This window comes from Argopecten irradians, chromosome 5 (assembly GCF_041381155.1).
Source record: "Argopecten irradians isolate NY chromosome 5, Ai_NY, whole genome shotgun sequence".
Taxonomy (NCBI): domain Eukaryota; kingdom Metazoa; phylum Mollusca; class Bivalvia; order Pectinida; family Pectinidae; genus Argopecten; species Argopecten irradians.
In genome coordinates this window covers 22,722,488-22,743,486 of record NC_091138.1, presented here as the reverse complement: position 1 = coordinate 22,743,486, position 20,999 = coordinate 22,722,488, and the positions used below count along the sequence as shown (strand labels likewise).

The following is a 20,999-nucleotide window of genomic DNA, read 5'->3' as shown; positions in this document are numbered from 1 at the left end:
ACATCTGTCAGGACGTACCACACTTACTGATGTCAAATCACAGTATACAGGTATACAGATGGCAGGTAAACACGGACATCACATCTGTCAGGACGTACAACACTTACTGATGTCAAATCACAGTATACAGGTATACAGTTGGCAGGTAAACACGGACATCACATCTGTCAGGACTTACAACACTTACTGATGTCAAATCACAGTATACAGGTATACAGATGGCAGGTAGACACGGACATCACATCTGTCAGGACGTACCACACTTACTGATGTCAAATCACAGTATACAGGTATACAGATGTCAGGTAAACACGGACATCACATCTGTCAGGACGTACCACACTTACGGATGTCAAATCACAGTATACAGGTATACAGATGGCAGGTAAACACGGAATCACATCTGTCAGGACGTACCACACTTACTGATATCAAATCACAGTATACAGGTATACAGATGGCAGGTAAACACGGACATCACATCTGTCGGGACGTACCACACTTACTAATGTCAAATCACAGTATACAGGTATACAGATGGCAGGTAAACACGGACATCACATCTGTCAGGACGTACAACACTTACTGATGTCAAATCACAGCGGGATACAAAAGCAAAAATAGAAATCTCACCACATTATCATAACTGGTATGGAATTTCATATATACGTCACCAAATATAATATTGCAACTTTTACCATATTCTTAACTCTCCTCACGTGAAACGATCACGTGCAATTAATCATTTCCAAGGCCCTAAGTTCAGATAGTATTTTAGTATGCCACAATGGCAACAGAACAGCTACACTAAAATGATTTTTAGATAACGCCTAAACCTAGCATGATATTGACATTTGGTTTTGCATTTGTTTTCGATATGCTGTTGTAAATATTGCATGTTTCAGGGGTCTACTGTATGATTATGTCTCCTCGCCACATTGTATGGAACAGAGCCTACAGATTTTGCGCAAGACCAAACCCTCAAATTCAGGCCAAATAGAAGTCGGCATCAGGGAGGAAGACATGAAGAGAGGACAAAATGAGAACATCTCATATCTAGTCGCCTTTAACGTTCATGCAGCAGGTGCAATACGCCGATTCCGTGATAAAAGGGACTCTTCTGTGTAGGAGGTAGAAAACGTTGATTTGGTCATGTGACCGCGAAATGTAGGGCACATTTTCCGTTACGGTGTCGACACTTATAGGTAGATAATACCAATGTCCGGGTAAAGGCCATTTTCGGTAATACTTGCTCGATAACGGAACGAAGATCTACTGTTTTGTTTTGTGTTTCTGATTTTTGGAAAAGTACCAATGTAAGTAATGAAATATATTTGTAAGTGAGATCTCAGATACCGTTGATTTCCAACTGCTAGGTCACAACTCCTTTTGATGCCGTAGTTTCATGTCATTTCCTTGTGAAGTGTCTATATTTAATATTCATGCAAGTTAAGATTATATTCAATACAATATGTTTTGATAATTAATGTTAATTGTTCTTTCATAAAATGAAATTTTCCGCCCGTGTACAATCATTGCATATGCCGCCATTTTGTTTCAAGTGTGCCCCCAATAAAATCACGTGACTAAACTGACTGAATGTTGTATTCCGGAAACGGCGTATTATAACGCAGGGTAAATAATATTGACGCTCTCTTTGACATTAATTTTAACACAATGCTTGGGTATTTTCTATTTTTGTTTTACCTGATTAAACAGATATATATTCAAGTAAATATCCTATAATCAATAACTTGTTTTAAAACATAAGTAAAATCTTATTAGTTTAATGTTTTTAAACCTTATTAGTTTAACAATGTTTTATTAAACGATGACAATAAAAAAGTGTAATAGATAAGTGGATAAATAAAACCTTTGTTTAATGATGCGCCCTGCCAGTAAGGCGATGCACATTGCATCCTTACGGCGACTAAATTTGGGATCTTAGCTTTGCTATTCCTCCTAACTTATTTTGTTCTTCCTAACGTCTCTCTAGACGCTGCCTCACTTTTGACATTTAGTTGAGTGCTCGCCCCTGTACGGAAGGCTGTGGGTTCTGTCCCTGGTCATGAGGTCCACTATTACGATGCGATACAACGCTGAAATACAACAACATGCGCACATCTAATCACAAAGCGCATTGTAAACATGGGAGGATTTCCTTAAATGACTTTAGCTGTTGATAGGAAGTTGAACCCGACAAGCCAAACCAAATGCTAATAATATATATGTGTAACGATAAAATATTATAAAACTAGTAGCAACCAAAGAGACATCATCTGCTGATTTTGTTGAACATGACATGATTATAACCATCATAGATTGTTTGTGTTGTGTTTCCACTAGTCTTAAGATGGTTTCCAAGCGTCTTGCTCCTGTATCCGATCACGATACATACCATAATAAAGTTGGTAAATTTCTTATAATGAACTAGTCAGCAATATGAGGGTTTAGGTACTTCGTAGAGCAACATAACTCTTGGCAGCCATAAGGTAATAAAATTACCAATAGTTCATTGCTTAGGACGTTATTTGACCTTTCCTGTTTGCTCATAAAACGACAGTATTGCCAACATAGCTGTGGATTATCAAAAACCTTCATTTTGATTGGATATAATAGGATATTTTTGTCACCCTATTCCCAAAGATAAATCTTTATAATGTTAAAATCGATTGCAAATAAGAGAAAACGCTACCGGAAACAGAATAAATTCTTCATGATATTCGAAAGAAGACTTATAAATCTTCAAGGGACATTTACATCGGAAACAATTGTGACAGCTAAGCATAGCATGTGTCTTTTTATAGTATCACGTTCCATATAAGATCAAACTTATTTTATACGTCATCAACAATCATGGCATAATCTTATAAGTAAAGGGTTTTGGGAATTTCTCCATTCCATTGTTTATTTTCGTTTTTACAAAACGTTTTTGATAAGGAACATATATACTTATTTATAAAATATAAAGAGGTTATTTGGGTGTTTTAAATTCAAATTAATTTTCTGCATTTTGCGATACAGAATAATGAAATGTTATTAATACCTAGAACGTGAAAGTCTTGAAAGTTTATTGATTAAAGTTATACTAGAAAATATTCATGCATACCACACAATATCGTGTGTTTTGAAATTGAAAAATGGAAGTTTTAAATTGACTATTGGAAGTACATTACTATTATACATACAATGTATTTACAAACAGATATCAATCACTGAATAAATTAATTTTGATTATGCGAATATATTTTAATTTGTGTAATGTTATGAAAGACAAGCTGTGGATTTATGCTATTGATTATTTCAGCATTCAAGTACAACAAATTGCTGTTCTATGCAATATAATTCTCTCCCAACAGCTTTTAACAAGCATTTTTCGCGCATATAATGAATTTCGTCAAAATGGGTACAATTAAGAAGAGGAGAAAAGGTATAAAATATTAATAATTGTATATTAACTTGGTTTAAAATAATGGAACATCGCTAGATTGGCAATGATATTTCGATGTAACTCTACTGTTTCTGCATTCCACAGACACGAAAAAGTAAAATACATGGTTAAAGTGTTAATTAATGATGAACCCTTTTTTCATCTCAAATATCAATAAATTAATTTAGAAAACAAGTAGATCGTTTACGATTAGAAAAAAAATCGTTATGACAAAATACACATACATTCGCACAACAACACATTGCAATCAGGGGAAACTGTCTTAAAAAATTGGACGTTATGTTCTACTAACATTTTCCCATGCCATGTGAAGACTTCTATTACTACTGTGGGCTGTCGGTAGATGTGCACTAAGCGTTAAATACAATTCCTTTTATCGTTAATAATAAATAAAACCTAAAAATACTCCAACAGTTAAAACTCCACCTGATAGTTGACTGTGTAACATGCCTGGTAGTAGTATTGTAATACCTAGACTGGGCAGTAGGTACAGTCGTCATTGCAGATTTCCCACAGGTCTTAAAACTAGTACTGACACTCAACTGTCTCTATTTCAGGAACAGTTTCACACTAATCCTGGTCCTAGAATAAACTATCATGCAAGACCTGAGGACTCGCGTGTGCCGTTAAGCAGAATAAAATCACAATAGACACAGCGATACCATATACTCTGTTCACGCTAGCTTCATAGTACAGCATCGACGTTCTATACTGAAAAAAATCATCATCTCTAATTCACCATCTTTGTGTTATCATGAGAGACAAATGGAAGGGTCATTCTTCATACTTATTAGTCTCCTGCCGGTGAATTTGTTCAATCGTCATGCAATGATAGTATAACTAAGCAGTGATAACTGGCCATACAATGTAGATTAGAAAAATGTAATTGACGGCAGCGGACGTGTGTTGCTTACAACACTTGAAGACCAAAAATTAAAACTTCGAGAAGAGTTTCATGAAATATCATATGAAATGAACACAAACTTAAAATACTTTTTATAACATAACTCCAAATACCTACAAAACAAAGAGTTTCACGTCAAAATGTATTCCAAAATACAGCAAAGGCCGCCATTTTGTCCCGGCGTCCTTGAAATCCTGATGTCACTTCATTTTTCCTGCCGTCATTTTATTGTTTCTGTCTGACGTCTCAATGAATTTCCAGCCAATTAAAACGCTCCAGGTCATATTACACTAGTGACATATACAAAATATTACACGGACGAAATCACTGGATATCAGGCGGATTATGTGATAAAAAATATTTCATATATTAATCAATATTCCAATGAGAAAATATTTCCTGAACGGTATTAAAGAATTGCAAAAAGAACTTCTTAAAGCCTTCAAAAGGAAAGTCATAAAATGACGGTATAGAGTTGATATACAGTTCTCGATTCTTAACCATATTTTTGTCTATCAGGCACCATTTGACCTTCATGATTTTATTTTGAATTGCGTAGTTTTGGATTTTTTTTCCTTACCGGAACACATGCGACATTTATACAATAACAGTTGTTAATGCTAAACCAAGATAAGGGAATTTGGATAACCGGTTTGTCTTTCAAGTATGTTTATACTAGATAAGACAATTGTTCGTCAGTTATATGATGCATGCTGTAATAATAATAATAATCAAAAAACAATTAAGATCAATGTAGAATTGTCTTTGGTAAACGTACCTTGCGTTTGACCTTGGTTTCTACTTTGACGTCACTGGACAGCCTTTCCCCAGGCACCTTGGCCTGCCATAACGTTTTGATGATACCGACGTATGTGCCAAGCATGATCAACATGGGAAGAAAAAACATGACGATAGTTATAACAGTTAAGTAGGCCACTCGGCCCGGTCGGTGGTCCATCCTTTGTCCTGTTTCGGGCGAAACTCTCTTAACAACTTCCCATTCCCCTTCACACCACAGTTCTAAATGATCCCGCCATTGCCGACTACGGACTGTTCTAACAACTAACATGGGAGCGCCCATGGCAAGGGAGATAATCCATATCCGACTACGGACTGTTCTAACAACTAACATGGGAGCGCCCATGGCAAGGGAGATAATCCATATCACAAGAATACTGTGGCACGCTCGTCTCTCTATAATGTGAGCCTTCATCGCGAATACAATCCCGAAGAATCGATCACATGCTATCAAGGTCAACGACATCACGCTGGACACCAGCGAGGCAACTGAAAAATATATAGCAATAAAACATCAATATAATATATATGAACTGTACACTTCAATAATATTGACAGAAAATCAAGTATGAAACGTTCGGTTTCGGTATTGTGCTGGAAATACTTTGGAGTTTCAAAAATCTAGAGTCGCAAAGAATGAATGCATTTTGGATTTAGTGAAGTTATACTTTTAATCTTTTATTGAAAATACGCGAGTTCATCATCACATTGACGTGTCAGATATAATGTTGACACTGAAGTTATTTCACTGAAATTAGTACTTTTACACTAACAAAGAAGTCACCGATAAATGAAACGGTATATTATACGCAATATGGATATTTCTAACTTTGAGTGCATGCTTCGTTGTTGGCTTTTCAATACGTTGTCTGCGTTCTCGTAATCATCTCTTGTTTGCAATTGACTTTCATTTCATGTAGTGTATCATTGTAAAAATGAAATATTTTTACACATACATTCAGCTTCAATTGATCCCGTAAAGACAAACCAGAAACAAATGTGACGTTAACATATATTCTTAGATATTTGATACATCGTAAGTGCTTTTGTGTGTCAGTCTCCCCGGAGTAACAAATCAAAGTGTGTTTGTGACAAGAGTATCTATACGACCCTGCCATCAACAGGTGTCAAGCGGGACGCTTTGCAGTGCTATACGTCATCAGATCTGCTTTGACTGCTTTCAGACAATAGGGCTCCTATTCTGAACATAGTAACACGGACGCAAATAGCTTTTTGTCGTGGACTGACTTATAAATTACACGGAAATTGTTTGCTATATTTAATGCGCTTTCCAAACGAGATTTCTAAATACATCAGCCTTCAGGTAAATGGCATGTGTGTGGACGTCACTTTCATATCTAAGAGAAGGCTAATGTTAAAGGGAGTGGGAATTTTGAAAACAAAGCGGCGACCCGTAAAATAAACAACATGTACAAGTTCCTTAAAGTCCATGAAGGTATATTTATTTTAAGGAAATACTACTATATACAATGATTGTAGGTATTTATTTCATAAGGTAATCGTTATTACTCAACATACATGTATATGTGATTACATTCCCATCACCAGAGAACAATTTACATGGCATTTCGAAAGTTTAGAAATGGTACGTTACTCTTTTTTCGAAGTTTTAGAATAAAAAGAGAAGCAAATGGAATATCCGTTGATTGTTTTTACCATCAAGAAATTGAGAAGAATTCACTGTTTTATCACCTTAATTTCATTCCTGGCAACATTAGGGTAAAAGACCAACTGTATAATGTGTCCTGCTGAATGTGCCACTCACTGTCTTTGGCAATATGTTTCATTGAAAGAAATACATTATACATGGTAAGAGTCTTCCTCTTTCACATGTACCTTGACCATATACACTCACTCATCCAATGTAGTTGAAGCCACCCCTAAAAGATGTTGAATACTGATGGTAACGTTTTGACCTTTGACATTTAGATTAAGAGCTCAATCGACAAAAAAGTTTTTTTTGATACTGTGGCGTTGGCGAGACAAACCAGCGAAAATGTTTTCTGTTTGACCTGTTCTGTCTAAGCATGTTAGGAATGGTGGCCTCGTTATTAGTAACACGTGACCAGTTTGTAAGTAGCCCTCGGTATGTTTCAGTAACATAGTGTTATAGTGTCATCCGGAACTCCTCGGGGAATAGATATTCTCGCGATAATATCCGATGAGTTCAGGATGGTTATAGTGTAAGAGTCTCCGCTGTCACGTATGCACGAGTCTGCTAAAGGGAATTAACCATTAGGAGATTAATATAAAACCAATCCAAACCTTTAACAGTGCACATGATCTATGGAAAAGAAGACTAATTTTGTTGCACTACCAGTATTGTTACGGGTGTCAATCGTTATAAGCCTTGATGAGATAAAAATCAGACGCAATCAGCCAGTCGTGCCTGTTATACCATTATCGGGAACCACACAAATCATCTAACCGCCTGTTTATGTAATCTGCAGCAGCAATCACTGATAGTTTTATGTATCATAACTGTCGGCACACTGATATCGTTGGCTGACCAGGATGGAGTGGACGTACACAAAGCAAAGCATGATATTGTAGTGATAGAAACGACCCCCTAGTAATACTATCAACCAATAAGGTTGTCTGTTTTGTACTTTGTATAATGGGAGGTAATGAATTATTGTTCTCAATTTTTGTAGGATGATTCACAATGTCATACAGACCTGCTTTGTAACGTTTGGGTTAGCCTATTAACAATTTCCGACTTACTCGGCTATCTTAGATTTTACCAATGAACAATTGAAAAATAAGGTATGATCAACTGAACATGTTCAATGCATAAGTTCAAAGATTAAGGTTAAATTTCACTTTTCTGTTGATAGATATTTAACGTTATTATTATTGTGAGCATTACTACATTTGAAGCAAAGTTGTTGAGGATTTAAGCAAAGACTCACCTGACCATAGGACAATGGGTCACCATTTCTGATTTAAGAAATTCGCCATTTTGTAATTATGAAGCTGTTCAGATTAGTTGTTATGCCTTTATCAAGTAAAGTTATTTTGAAGTAAGTAAGTGACCATGAACATCAAGTTAGAGCACAATGTTTTTATTGTGTACAATTTCTGCTAGCAATTTGCATATTGACGGAGACTTTGCTATCTTGCGGTAGAGTTTGTTGTGGGGCCTTCCTAATTTGTCAATTGTCTACTTGTGACTAAAGATGCTCCACCGCCGATAGAGCATAAACGATACTTATCATTTGAACAATACTTGGTATTTACTTATGTAACCAATGTATCTCTAATTAACACAAAAATAATATAAAATAACTCGTTTTGCATTTGGTGGACACACAATCAGTACTGCATTCCATATAGCCATAATTTTTTTTCTGGTCGCAATTATTTATTTTTCATCTTGAAGTAAAATAAGAAGCTCAAAGTTTTCAATGGTGATAATGGTGTAAAGTAAGTAACTTTTGTAATTGAAGAAAAATATTTAATCCGTCTTCTTCTATTTTTGATAGAGAAAAAAATGTCATTTAGCGTTGTAGCATCTTTAAACCAATGACATGGCGAACATAGAAATAGATATAAAACGAATCAGGTGAACCAATCAGTCGAACCTTGTAATAACTTTAATATTTGACTATCAGTTAATGTGATTGTGTACAAATTCTATCTTAAACAGACATAGTCACGGCAAAAAACGGCCCAAATCATACATGGTCCTTTAATGATATTAAATAGCTTTCTCTTCAATTACCAAGGTAACACTAATGAAATCTGCACCATGACTGATACGGTATCAAAGCTAGCTAAAACTAGAATAAAAATCAAATGTCTCCACTTTCATTTTAATTGTTTCAGCTTCACATAAAAATCTAGAGTTTGTTGGTTTTCATGGAGTTAATGTCAATACTGAATTTCTCGTAATGAAGTATTTTATGAAAGTCGTATCTAAACTGATAGTACGTGGTTTGATAGAGTTTTAATGATTAATCAGGAAATCTTTACGATTCTTCGAAACCCTACATCCCATCAATTTCACGTCTTGAATATGGTCTGACACAATAAGGCAGCTGCATTGATTTGATTTCTCTGTGTCTTTCTTTATTGTTCTATTGGACACATTTATGTCGATTTCCAATAACCCATGACATGAAATCTGTATCCCGTACTTATATGTCGATTTAGATTGCCATGTGACCAGTATCTTTGCAGAATAAATCCTATAATTTCGTCGCCATTTTTATCGTGTCACGATCACAGCGCCCTCTTCTGACAACTGGCAATTAAGCGTTGTTCTGACACAGACACGGAGCTAATAGGTAAATTTAGACAGTGATTTCGTGTGCAGATAAAACACGATACAAACAATAGCGCGTATGGCGTTACACATTAAACTTAATTGAAGTGAGATAGGAGGGGAATGGAGACTTTCTTTGTAATGAAGTATAGATGTCGGATGTGACACGGCCCGCATGGCGACTGTAAAACCTAATCACTTTATCTGTTCTTGTGTAATAAAAAGTTATCGCAGAAGTCTTTACAAAACTACAATGACGTAAATTATTGCACGTATTCGTCAAAATGATGATTACACAAAGAAGAAACAGAAGACTATAAGGACAGCTTGAGTGTTGGTCACAATTGACACCATAGATATGTAGCGAATTTTGGTAGGTTAAGTATCAAGGTTTGAATCCTTTTCATTTTCACCCAAGGAGGTTAGAACCCTCGCCATTTCCAATCAACCTTCGCCATCAGCACCCAATACATACAAATATAGGAAAACTGATACATAAATTTTGAACAAAAGCCGCCTGTTGGTGCTCTTAATTGATAGTGTCTTCTATAATGTCATTAGCTAACTAAAATAACAAAAAACAAATGTATCTTATCATGAATTATGTTTGTTAGACACATTTGCTAAGACAATAAAAATATCTTGTACCAGCTTCGAAATGACTTATTTAAAGTCAATTTAAGCGTGTTAATGGCAGGTAACAAATGAATGAGACAAGGTCATGTGTTTTCTTCCTTAATCACTGATAGTCGGGAACAGTGAACCTGTGAGCCTGGCAGCAGGGGTGTGTCCAAAACAACGTTGTAAGCAAAGAAGATGAATTATTTATAAGCTCTAGCTAATCTTGACAATTGATTTGCATTTGATTATCTTTAATGATTTAGGATATTTATCAGTAGAGAAAGCCCATATAGGGAGTGCCTGCATATTTCGCCTAATTGGGTCTGCCTAATTCTATCTTAACAATGGACATTGTTTTAGCGTTAACATTGACTAAATCTTTAAGGTTAGCGTCATATCCATAAACAACCAGCATATGGAGAGACACGACCCGTTCCTCCATAGTAATTGTTGGGAGACGTAATTACATAACTTATGGTGGGAAGGCTACCTGGGGAATAGCCATTCCAAAAATCCGATATCGGCTGAAACAACAGAACCTGTGAACAAATCAATTACAGTTTTGGAAATCAAATTCCATCCGCACAGAGTGACCAGACATTTGAGGTGATTACCATAGGTATTGTGAAATTGAAGGTGCTGTGATAAGTCTAGTGTTTCACTGGCCTTTCAGTTAGGACATTTAAGGATAGCTGTCTCTTTATGTCTCTACGGTATACTAGTAAAAGGACTTACAATAACAGATTCCTGTCGACTTGGTTGCATTGTCTCACTGATGACATTGAAAAAAGATCTATCCTCTGATATCATTGTATTTACACCCTAAAAGCTTCATTGTTCATGTACGCTATGTGGATGTCTTTTCTGTTGTGATGGCTATTCCTCCAGATGTGTCCACTTCAGAAGCGCTTAAGGTTGAAATATTTTAATATATAACGATTTTTGTTACAAAGAAAGGAGTGGCACTCCCAATGATATGATTGACACATTCGGGTGTAAGTGGTACTTATGAGAAGGCAGCAGGACAGACGGGATTACATTAGCCATTGAGGTCAAACAATGTATACAATGACCGATACAGTGGCACAGAGCTGATAGTGATCTGGTACAGTGACATAGAGCTGATACTGATCATGTAGTGAAATGTATGATATTTTCATTTATGCGACAAATCTGAATATCAAAATTTCATCGTTTACGTTGGTATTGCAGGTTTGATGTCGTAAATGATATTTTAGTAGAAGATAACTGAAAGTATTTAAAACTGGAAGTATTTAAGCTGATATATTGACTAATGACATAAGACGGCCTGCTCCGTATGCTCTCGTGAGTGTTAAAGGCGACCGTGCTCTACAAACGATAGATATCCTAACACCGTCCTTGAAACCGTCACACCTTTGGTCTTCAGTCTAGCGCCCTGTGGTGAAGCTTTGTGATGCCTTCGACGACAAAAGTATCACTAGAACAAGGCGACATACACGAATATACCACAGCCTCCCGACACACCTCAACATAACCCAAACAGCATCCAGCACTTTTATTCTACGGTCGCTTGACATAAAAAAAACACAGTCTTGTAAACGTAATAACAATTCCCCGGAAGTTTTCTGGCTCGTGTTGTACCTACAGGATCCTGACCTTTGACCTTGGACATAACCATAATTTGTGTGTGAACCATAGGACAAATAGACGTCTGATTGGTCACCATATCCCACATGGTCAGTCTTCCTATTCCCGTTGACGCTTGTTTCGGCCTTCCCATACTAACAAGCGTCTCTCCGGGATGTTTATAGTTTACTGCTGGAGAAAGTGTTCATAATGGAGTTTATCAGATCTAGAGTAAGGAAAGGATTCCGATGGCTTATAAATGGGCATTCATGGCCGTTCATCGTGGGAAACTGAACAAGTATAGCCATGGGATTTGTGAGTGGATGATTAGTCTGTTTCAAAGTGAAGTTACTTATTATTGTACGGCAATGAGGGGATTATGGGACGCATGAACCTGGCGCCAATTCCCAATGCCTGGCCAATTAAATATTTATCGTTCCAAGAACAAAAATGTTAGGATGACATTAAAAATAAAAACAGATTAACCTAAGGTCAACAAACTTTTACTTCCTGATTTGATATTCCCTGGTTTCATGATGGAGGACCACGTGAATTAAAATGATACTTTTCACGAAAAATGGCATCAAATTCTGCCACTTCGGGCATATTTTCAAGGCAGGACAGCTTACTAAGTATATTATAACTCAAACCTTGTAATATTTGTTTGATGGTATGTCGGAACAATTTTTACTTTATGTCATAAGCTCATAAATAAGTTACCAAGCTCATATCTTTAAAGTATATACGCTACCAAAATTACTTTGTTATTTGCTGTAAAAATATTTTTTAATACTGGGACGAGGTTACCTTTTGTTTGAAAAGCAGTTGTTTTGTACCCATGAATGAACAAAACGCTAATTTGTTACCTTTTTTGTTTTACCATTGAACAATTGTATGGAGAATAGAGGTATACCGCAAATTCTATTTAAGTTATTATATAGAATAGAAACTTGTGTCTGATAACCTTGTCTCTTGGTGGCCTATAAAACTGAATTGTAGGAGCATTTGATCGGGAAACTGGTCACTAATGGCACGCTAATTATCAAAGGTAAAATAAACAGATGTGACGTTTATGATGGTGTGAACTGTACTGCTCTTTATGACCCGCTTGTGGTATTGAAATAACAATTCCAACTCAAAATCGATAACAGCACTGAAATAGAGGCAAATAATGTGATTGCTGTTCTATTGCAGTATTCGTAAAAGAAGGTTATATGTAAACCAATATTAATTCAGGAACTATCTCACTCAGTCGAAAATTTACGTCTTGTTCATTTGACTTTTTTTGGCCGAGACACACCAAAGTCTAAAAAAGTGATAGTTTCTACACTTCCTCAGCACTCGACATTCATGGAGTAGGACGACTTGTTCGCCCGTTTTCGGTATAATGTGACCGTGTGGGGTGTGTTGCTTGGTATCCTCGGTGGTGTGCTTCAGTGATATAACACTATAAAAAGTTCAAGATTTCCACTATATAAGAAGATATCACACGAATATACCGCAGTCTCCCAAAAACACGTACCGCGCACTTCCTGCACTCTACACATTGCATACATGGGAGGCCGTCCTTACATGATCCTGACTGTTAATAGGACGTACATTTAATCAAACAAAATTCTACTCTACTCTTGTGAAAGTTTTGGCTCCCCAGCTTGAGGCTTACCGAATGCTGATTAGCGAACTCATGTTGATATCACCATATCTACTTGACTCATGTAACGTTATACCAGTCTTAGTTGACACTCACAGATGCTCGAACACCCATTGAAAATATTATTATGAAAATATTATTATTGATACATGAATTTTTCTTTGCATTTTGTTATTTCATAGACTAATATGTCGCGGGCAGGCAACAGACATTGGGGCTTTCCTTAAAGAAGCAATGTTTAATTATAGGACAATAGTAAACCCATGTCAAAAAAGGAAGTTGATTCCTGAAAACAATGGAACAGTTCAGAAAATTATAACATCTTACAGTCATAACTTGGGACAGCAGGTATTATTCCTAGGGCCCTATCACAAGGGAGCACAGTCTCTCAAAACTTACAGACACTCACATACACAACACATTGTATACATGGAAGGCCGTCCTTAAATGTACAGACACTCACATACACAACACATTGTATACACGGAAGGCCGTCCTTAAATGTACAGACACTCACATACACAACACATTGTATACACGGAAGGCCGTCCTTAAATGTACAGACACTCACATACACAACACATTGTATACACGGAAGGCCGTCCTTAAATGTACAGACACTCACATAAACAACACATTGTATACACGGAAGGCCGTCCTTAAATGTACAGACACTCGCATACACAACACATTGTATACACGGAAGGCCGTCCTTAAATGTACAGACACTCACATACACAACACATTGTATACACGGAAGGCCGTCCTTAAATGTACAGACACTCACATACACAACACATTGTATACACGGAAGGCCGTCCTTAAATGTACAGACACTCACATACACAACACATTGTATACACGGAAGGCCGTCCTTAAATGTACAGACACTCACATAAACAACACATTGTATACACGGAAGGCCGTCCTTAAATGTACAGACACTCACATACACAACACATTGTATACACGGAAGGCCGTCCTTAAATGACATTTTCTATAAATCAACCAACCAACCCCACCTCATAGATGGGCAGTGCAGATCAAAACATCCAATTATCACCAAGCATCTTAATAACACCCGATATATCACGTGGAAAATATAGACTATTAAATACCTATATCTGTTGATATAGCGCTAAAAATAACGCAATGGACCAAACTAATCAACCTCTTTAAACTAAATACAATTATCTGAACTAACCTCCCTCGGTGTACGCCTACACTTCGTTACTCTGTGAATCTATATTTTATGACCTCAGTCACTCAGTGCCTCTTAAGGAAATGCACCCAGAAAACATTAGAAGTTGTGATCGTACTTAAAGGATTATAATTATCTGGACCGAATAAACCAAACAATCTACCACACATTGGAATCATGTCTTCGCTCCGACCGTTTGGTCTTCTCGATCAATACATTGATACAGTCAAAGTATGAAATCGCTAATCTGGTTATGACACTTGAGAGATCCAATCGTCTCGAACAGCTGCTGCTGAGGGAACGTTTGTTTTTGTGATTTTTTTACCCAAGGTAAAAGTCCAATTATCACTGTAGTGGATTTAGTGGTACGGAAACGTTGAGTCAAGTTCTGTTAAAATGGGACCCAACAATGTCAGGTATTTGAAATACTTAAACAGCTTAGGGAGAGTACAATCAGTCCCACCTTCCGGCGAATGCAACGTCAAAATAAGACGTCATTGAAGTCACAATTAGTAAAAGGCGTGACTTATCGACGGTAATCGTACTTTCCCGATATATTTGTGTTATCTCGAAACTGACTATCGAAGGTGATTTAAGCAGGTGCTTGTTATACAGATTTGATTGCTATACCATGGTAGGTTTCTATTATAAATGACTTTTCATGATTGGGAAAAACATGTTCAAATCTCCGTATTCTAGAACTAAACGATTGAAAAACAGCAAAGAACGGGCGAACATACGCGCTAACAGGTAAACAAAGGCATTGTAGATAACATACAGGATCAAAGTTTTAGATAGTGATTCGATAAATATTTATTGTGTTAGTGCACGTGGTATAAAGAGTCTAGATTAATTACCAATTAAGTGAGATTGTGACGACTAGCCTACCGTCCACTAGTTATCATCGTGGTAGACGTGTAATCAGCTGATGGTTATATCGTTGACGCGATCAGCTGTCAGGTAAACCGGACGTCGATCTCTTCTGCGCATGTCCAGTATAGCAACAGCGAATGAAAACGATATAATTGTCACACAACATTTGACGTTATCGTATGACTGCATCATTTGATATTGTCACGTCAAATCGTTTTAATTTTGTCCAACACAAAGCCAAGCATGGTCCTTCATCAGAACTGATACTATTTACAATGAAACCGGAGATCGTGAATGTAGAAAACCTTTAACCAATGAGGGAAACTGGACATTTCTGTTAAAAACTCCATAACTAGATTGTCTTTTGATATGATGTAGACAAAAGATGACTAACTTTCACAATGTTGTAATTTACAAAAGAAAACATATCAGAATCAGGCCGTTTTTCATCCTAGCATTTAACTTCCCAAAATAATCCAGGCGTATCATTTCGGTTCTGGTTGTTCGTAGTTACGGTCCATTCTAATAGATATATTGGTACAGATAGAATAGATGGCCAAATGACTAAAATATATCGACAGATTATCACCAGTCATGCACGTGTGTAACTTGCATTGTCCACCATGTCCTGTGTTCCAAACTGACTGTGAACTACGCCATATTTGCCTTGTTTGTGATCAGAATAATTTTCAGACATTTAACATTTTGATTTAATACCACACAGTTATGTCCTGTCATGGTTTAAACATGTCATTCTTAATGAAAATAAAAAGCACAATGGCGACGATTTTGATACTGAAAGTAGGATAAGAATATCACAACTGACATGAAAAGCTTGTCGGCATTATGATTATAATGCTGTGTGCATCTAACATTAGCGATTAAAAGTTATGATGGGTCATCACGTGATAGGTCGATTTATCCAATCAGACCAGCGTTAATCTCACTTTACACAAGATTTAATGCAAACTGCCATACTGGAAACTGAAATGGTATTGTATTAATTGTGGTATTCAGAAAAAGTATCAAGCGTAATTAAGAATAATTCAAGCATAACATGAGAACTAGTGACAGTTCCTGTCCAGGACCGTTTTACACGGTTTGAATGGAAGGACCTAGCTGTTCGTTTATGAATTAAAGACAGATCTGGATTTCATTTTGTTTTCAGACGAGCTCTGACAAAGCCCTCACCGGCCTGTATCAAAAACTGCAGGTTCGTCAGGATTTATACCTAAAATAATTACTTTAACAAACGGTCGAACCGGTTGTTTCGAATAAACGAAAACGGCCCAGGGCATGTTACTTCTGGTAATGAATGGGGTCCCGATAATTTTCTTGTACTACTGTTTCTAACGATTGATATAATAGTTTGTTTAATGTTTTCTCATTAATAACTCTTTATTGGGGACATTTCTGTTACGTTTGGTTCTGTGTGGTGTTGTTAAATATGTTGAAAAATACGCTAATATGATATTTATGAATATCTTATACAAGTTTATGATTGTTCGAAGTTGTCAAAATTAGATGAAAAATCTTATCACGCCTAAACGTTTTATTTGTCATTGATTTATCCAATCATTACCCAGATATTAAAAATACAATTCAAATAAAACCCCTCAAGCAAAATCTTATTTTGCCATATATTTTTCATGTCTGCTGCCTCTAGCATCTTATATTAGAATAAATGGCACAATAACGCGCACCATTGGATAACACCAAAGCATATAACAAAGACAACCAGTGCTTAATTGACAGTATTGGGGTCCTTATGACATCAATCATTTGTGACGTCATAATTGTAACATTTAGAATTACTATTGTCTATTATAACTGTTGATCAACCTGTTTCACTGATTGTGTATGAATCAATTTTATACGTTAATCAAATTTTTGATCTGCTGAAATGTAAACATAAAATTAATATTGTTTTTCCTATTAAGACATACATTGATATTTAACATACAATGGGTTACCTACATATTTAATGGCAATGCCTGTCAAATATATTACAAAAAAAATATAACTTCTTACATGATTCTGATTTAAACTGGTCTTATTATTATCAAATGTTTTATATTCTCTTGACCAACCACTGATAAAATATGATCAAATTTCGACGTCCATAAACTACTGTCACTTAGTCGCAATCCATTGTGATATTAAAATGTAAATACAAATACGGCCAATGACTTTGTTAGCATATGCACCTTCACCTAACAAACGACAATAAGGCAACCAATTGAAATTGTTTTTCAAATGACACATTGACTTACAGAAACCATGTCTATCTTAACACTCTGTAACTAAATTATTTCAGACACAAGACTAGAGAATGATCGGAAACATAAAATCTACACCACTTTGGGTTAAAAAGTATGTGTTCATACAATTTAAAACACCTGGAATAAAGAAATATTTTCAGGAGCAGTTTCGAAGAAAATCAAATTTATTAGTGAAAATCTTTTTCAGAGCTCTTTAGAAGAGGGTTGTTTTATGAAGAGGATTGCATTTTGTGGTGAGATAATAAAGGAGCCCTTTGTCTGCTCTGAATCGACAAGACGGCATGCTTATGTGTTGCTGGTGTCTGTAATTAGTAAACGACTCCGCTACACCGAGGTGTCAACAGAGTTTATTTAAAGATCGATCTATAACCATGAATATACCTGAAATCCATTACAGAGCTCGTTTGGGAGTGATGTAAATGATAACGATTGAAACTCTCTCATTTTGAACTTCCGTATAAAATTTCCACTTTTTTTCTTCAGTTGATATCTCTCATATTGAAACTTTTTCATCCTTGTCGGATCATTCTTCATTAAAACATCTATTTTAAGCATACACATTGAACCGCTATCTGGTATTTCGATTATAGGTCCCTCTCGAAGAGTAAAATATAACTTTTATTCTTAAATCCACCTTCAATGTGAGAACATGCGGGTCCTCCTCGATAATTTTTGGTATAGTTCAGGGAGACAGCACTAGTTATTATAGAACATGATGCCATGTTTGATGTCTTTAACAGTATCATTCAGTAAGGTAACACTATAATGTGACTGTGTGGGGTATCCTGCTCGGTATCTTCAGCAGTATTATTTATTAAGGTAACACTATAATGTGACTGTGTGGGGTATCCTGCTTGGAATCTTCAGCAGTATTATTCATTAAGGTAACACTATAATGACTGTGTGGGGTATCCTGCTCAGAATCTTCAGCAGTATTATTTATTAAGGTAACACTATAATGTGACTGTGTGGGGTATCCTGCTCGGAATCTTCAGCAGTATTATTCATTAAGGTAACACTATAATGTGACTGTGTGGGGTATCCTGCTCGGAATCTTCAGCAGTATTATTCATTAAGGTAACACTATAATGTGACTGTGTGGGGTATCCTGCTCGGAATCTTCAGCAGTATTATTCGGTAACACCTGTGGGGTATCAATCGGTATCTTCATCAGTTAGGTCACTATAATGTGACTGTGCGGCGTATCCTGCTCGTTATCTTCAGCAGTATTATTTATTAAGGTAACATTATAATTTGACTGTGTGGGGTATCCTGCTCGGAATCTTCAGCATCATTATTCATTAAGGTAACACTATAATGTGACTGTGTGGGGTATCCTGCTCGGAATCTTCAGCAGTATTATTCATTAAGGTAACACTATAATGTGACTGTGTGGGGTATCCTGCTCGGTATCTTCAGCAGTATTATTCATTAAGGTAACACTATAATGTGACTGTGTGGGGTATCCTACTCGGTATCTTCAGCATCATTATTCATTAAGGTAACACTATAATGTGACTGTGTGGGGTATCCTGCTCGGAATCTTCAGCAGTATTATTCATTAAGGTAACACTATAATGTGACTGTGTGGGGTATCCTGCTCGGTATCTTCAGCAGTATTATTCAGTGGAGATGTAGCAGTATAATAATTCTGCACAATACTCTGCTTATCTTCTGCTTAACTCTTGATAACAATAGAATATTATTTTAAAATCCATAATTGTTCCGTTTCTTGACGCTCGATTACAAGTAATATAGAGGATGGGAATCAAGTTCTTAAACAAGTTCAAAAAGGAAGAACTCTGTCGGATATTTTAATTTCACTTCAATATCTGGTATCGAATGGCAATTGCTTCAGGATATAAACATATAGATGATATCAACACAATAAATGATTACTATAAGTAAATGGTGTATGGATAATCCTTTAATATGTTATCGTTAATTTCTCTAAAACTAAATTCTTGGTTTTATCACACTTTATTATATGGGGCCGTTCTGAACGTTCTATGACGTAATGACCAAATCACCATCCAAACAATCAACGGTTTGCTGTTAACCATACGATTTATGCTTTCAGGTGATTAACGTGGATTCTATAGTTCTATTTCACATAATTCATTTTTTCAAAAGTTATACAATTGCATGATATGTTTTAGTCAAAAGCTTAGTGACATTTCACCAATGCCAGTTTTACCTCAACACTGCAACAAACCGTTGGCTGTTCCCTTCGGGATTACCAATTGAGTTATCGACACTGTGTTCACACTTAACTTAGCCCTCGTGAGCTCGTGCTATTTTTCGCTATTTTTCATGCATGATAGAAGAAAAACCTTTGTCGCCATGTACATTTAGATTTCATCATTTACAACATCAGCAGACAAAAATTTACATTTGACTTGATTGTCTGGTAAGCAAGCTGGCGCTAATGACAGCCGTATGGAGATATCTGTGTCATTGATGTTAGTTTATGCAGTTTAATATTGCATAGATCGTCGAATGCATATACTAATTTTAATTATGTATTTATCATATTGCAATTAAAAATTGTTTTGGCGGAATGCATGTGTATATATTGTTTTGGCGGAACTGAAAACAGCAATCGCTATTTTCATAATCAACTATTTCCGAAATATATCTATCAGTTTTAAACATACCTTGTGCAAAGCTGTTGAATTTGCAGAAGAACGTTCCCAGAACCCATCCCTCTGTCAAGTCGTCAACGACGTGAACCCATGAACAACCCAGAGTCACTAGCAAATCCGACACAGCTAGGTTCACAATGTAGAAATTGGTGGTTGTCCGTAGTTGTTTATTCCAGATCACAACAAGAATGATTAAAACATTGCCTATAGCGGACAGTACTATGATATTGGAATAGACGGCTACTTTGATGACCGCTTCGAGAAGGGGCACCGCTTTAAGGGGCTTTAAGTAGTCAAACTGCGAGTAGTCCAAGACGTAATCGTAATCGAGGTATTCTTCTGAAAAATTGTAGAGAGAAGTTCCATTTAAGTGAAGTAGCGAGTTGTTCAGTACAACCTTCTCATGGTCGTAATACTCAGGTCCTACGTCCATGTCTAGGCAGGATGTTGTACAGTTTCCTGGTCTCTATATGTGGTGAAGTCTCCAGAGCTGGCCGACCTTACCTTAGGCCTGCTTGGCTCGAGCCAATGATTGCCAGTATGATCAGTAGCTATATAAAACAGGTAGGATGATAGCTGCTGGAACGGTAACGATACGGGGTACGCTGATACAGTGGCTGTCGTACCAAAGGCGGGGATACACCATAGGCTTTAGATGTGTTACCGTCAACACGGGC

General features: G+C 36.5%; 1 protein-coding gene across 1 annotated transcript in view; it reads right to left on the bottom strand.

The window, feature by feature from the left end:
* LOC138324328 (QRFP-like peptide receptor) overlaps positions 1-20,999 on the bottom strand; it is a 72,623-nt gene that overhangs the window by 3,719 nt on the left and 47,905 nt on the right. Inside the window, exons 2-4 of the mRNA XM_069269404.1 lie at positions 20,335-20,788; positions 5,466-5,642; positions 5,134-5,405 (exon numbers count right to left, since the gene is read on the bottom strand). Coding sequence (XP_069125505.1) covers positions 5,134-5,405; positions 5,466-5,642; positions 20,335-20,788 — 903 coding nt within the window. The remainder of the gene's footprint in view (positions 1-5,133; positions 5,406-5,465; positions 5,643-20,334; positions 20,789-20,999) is intronic.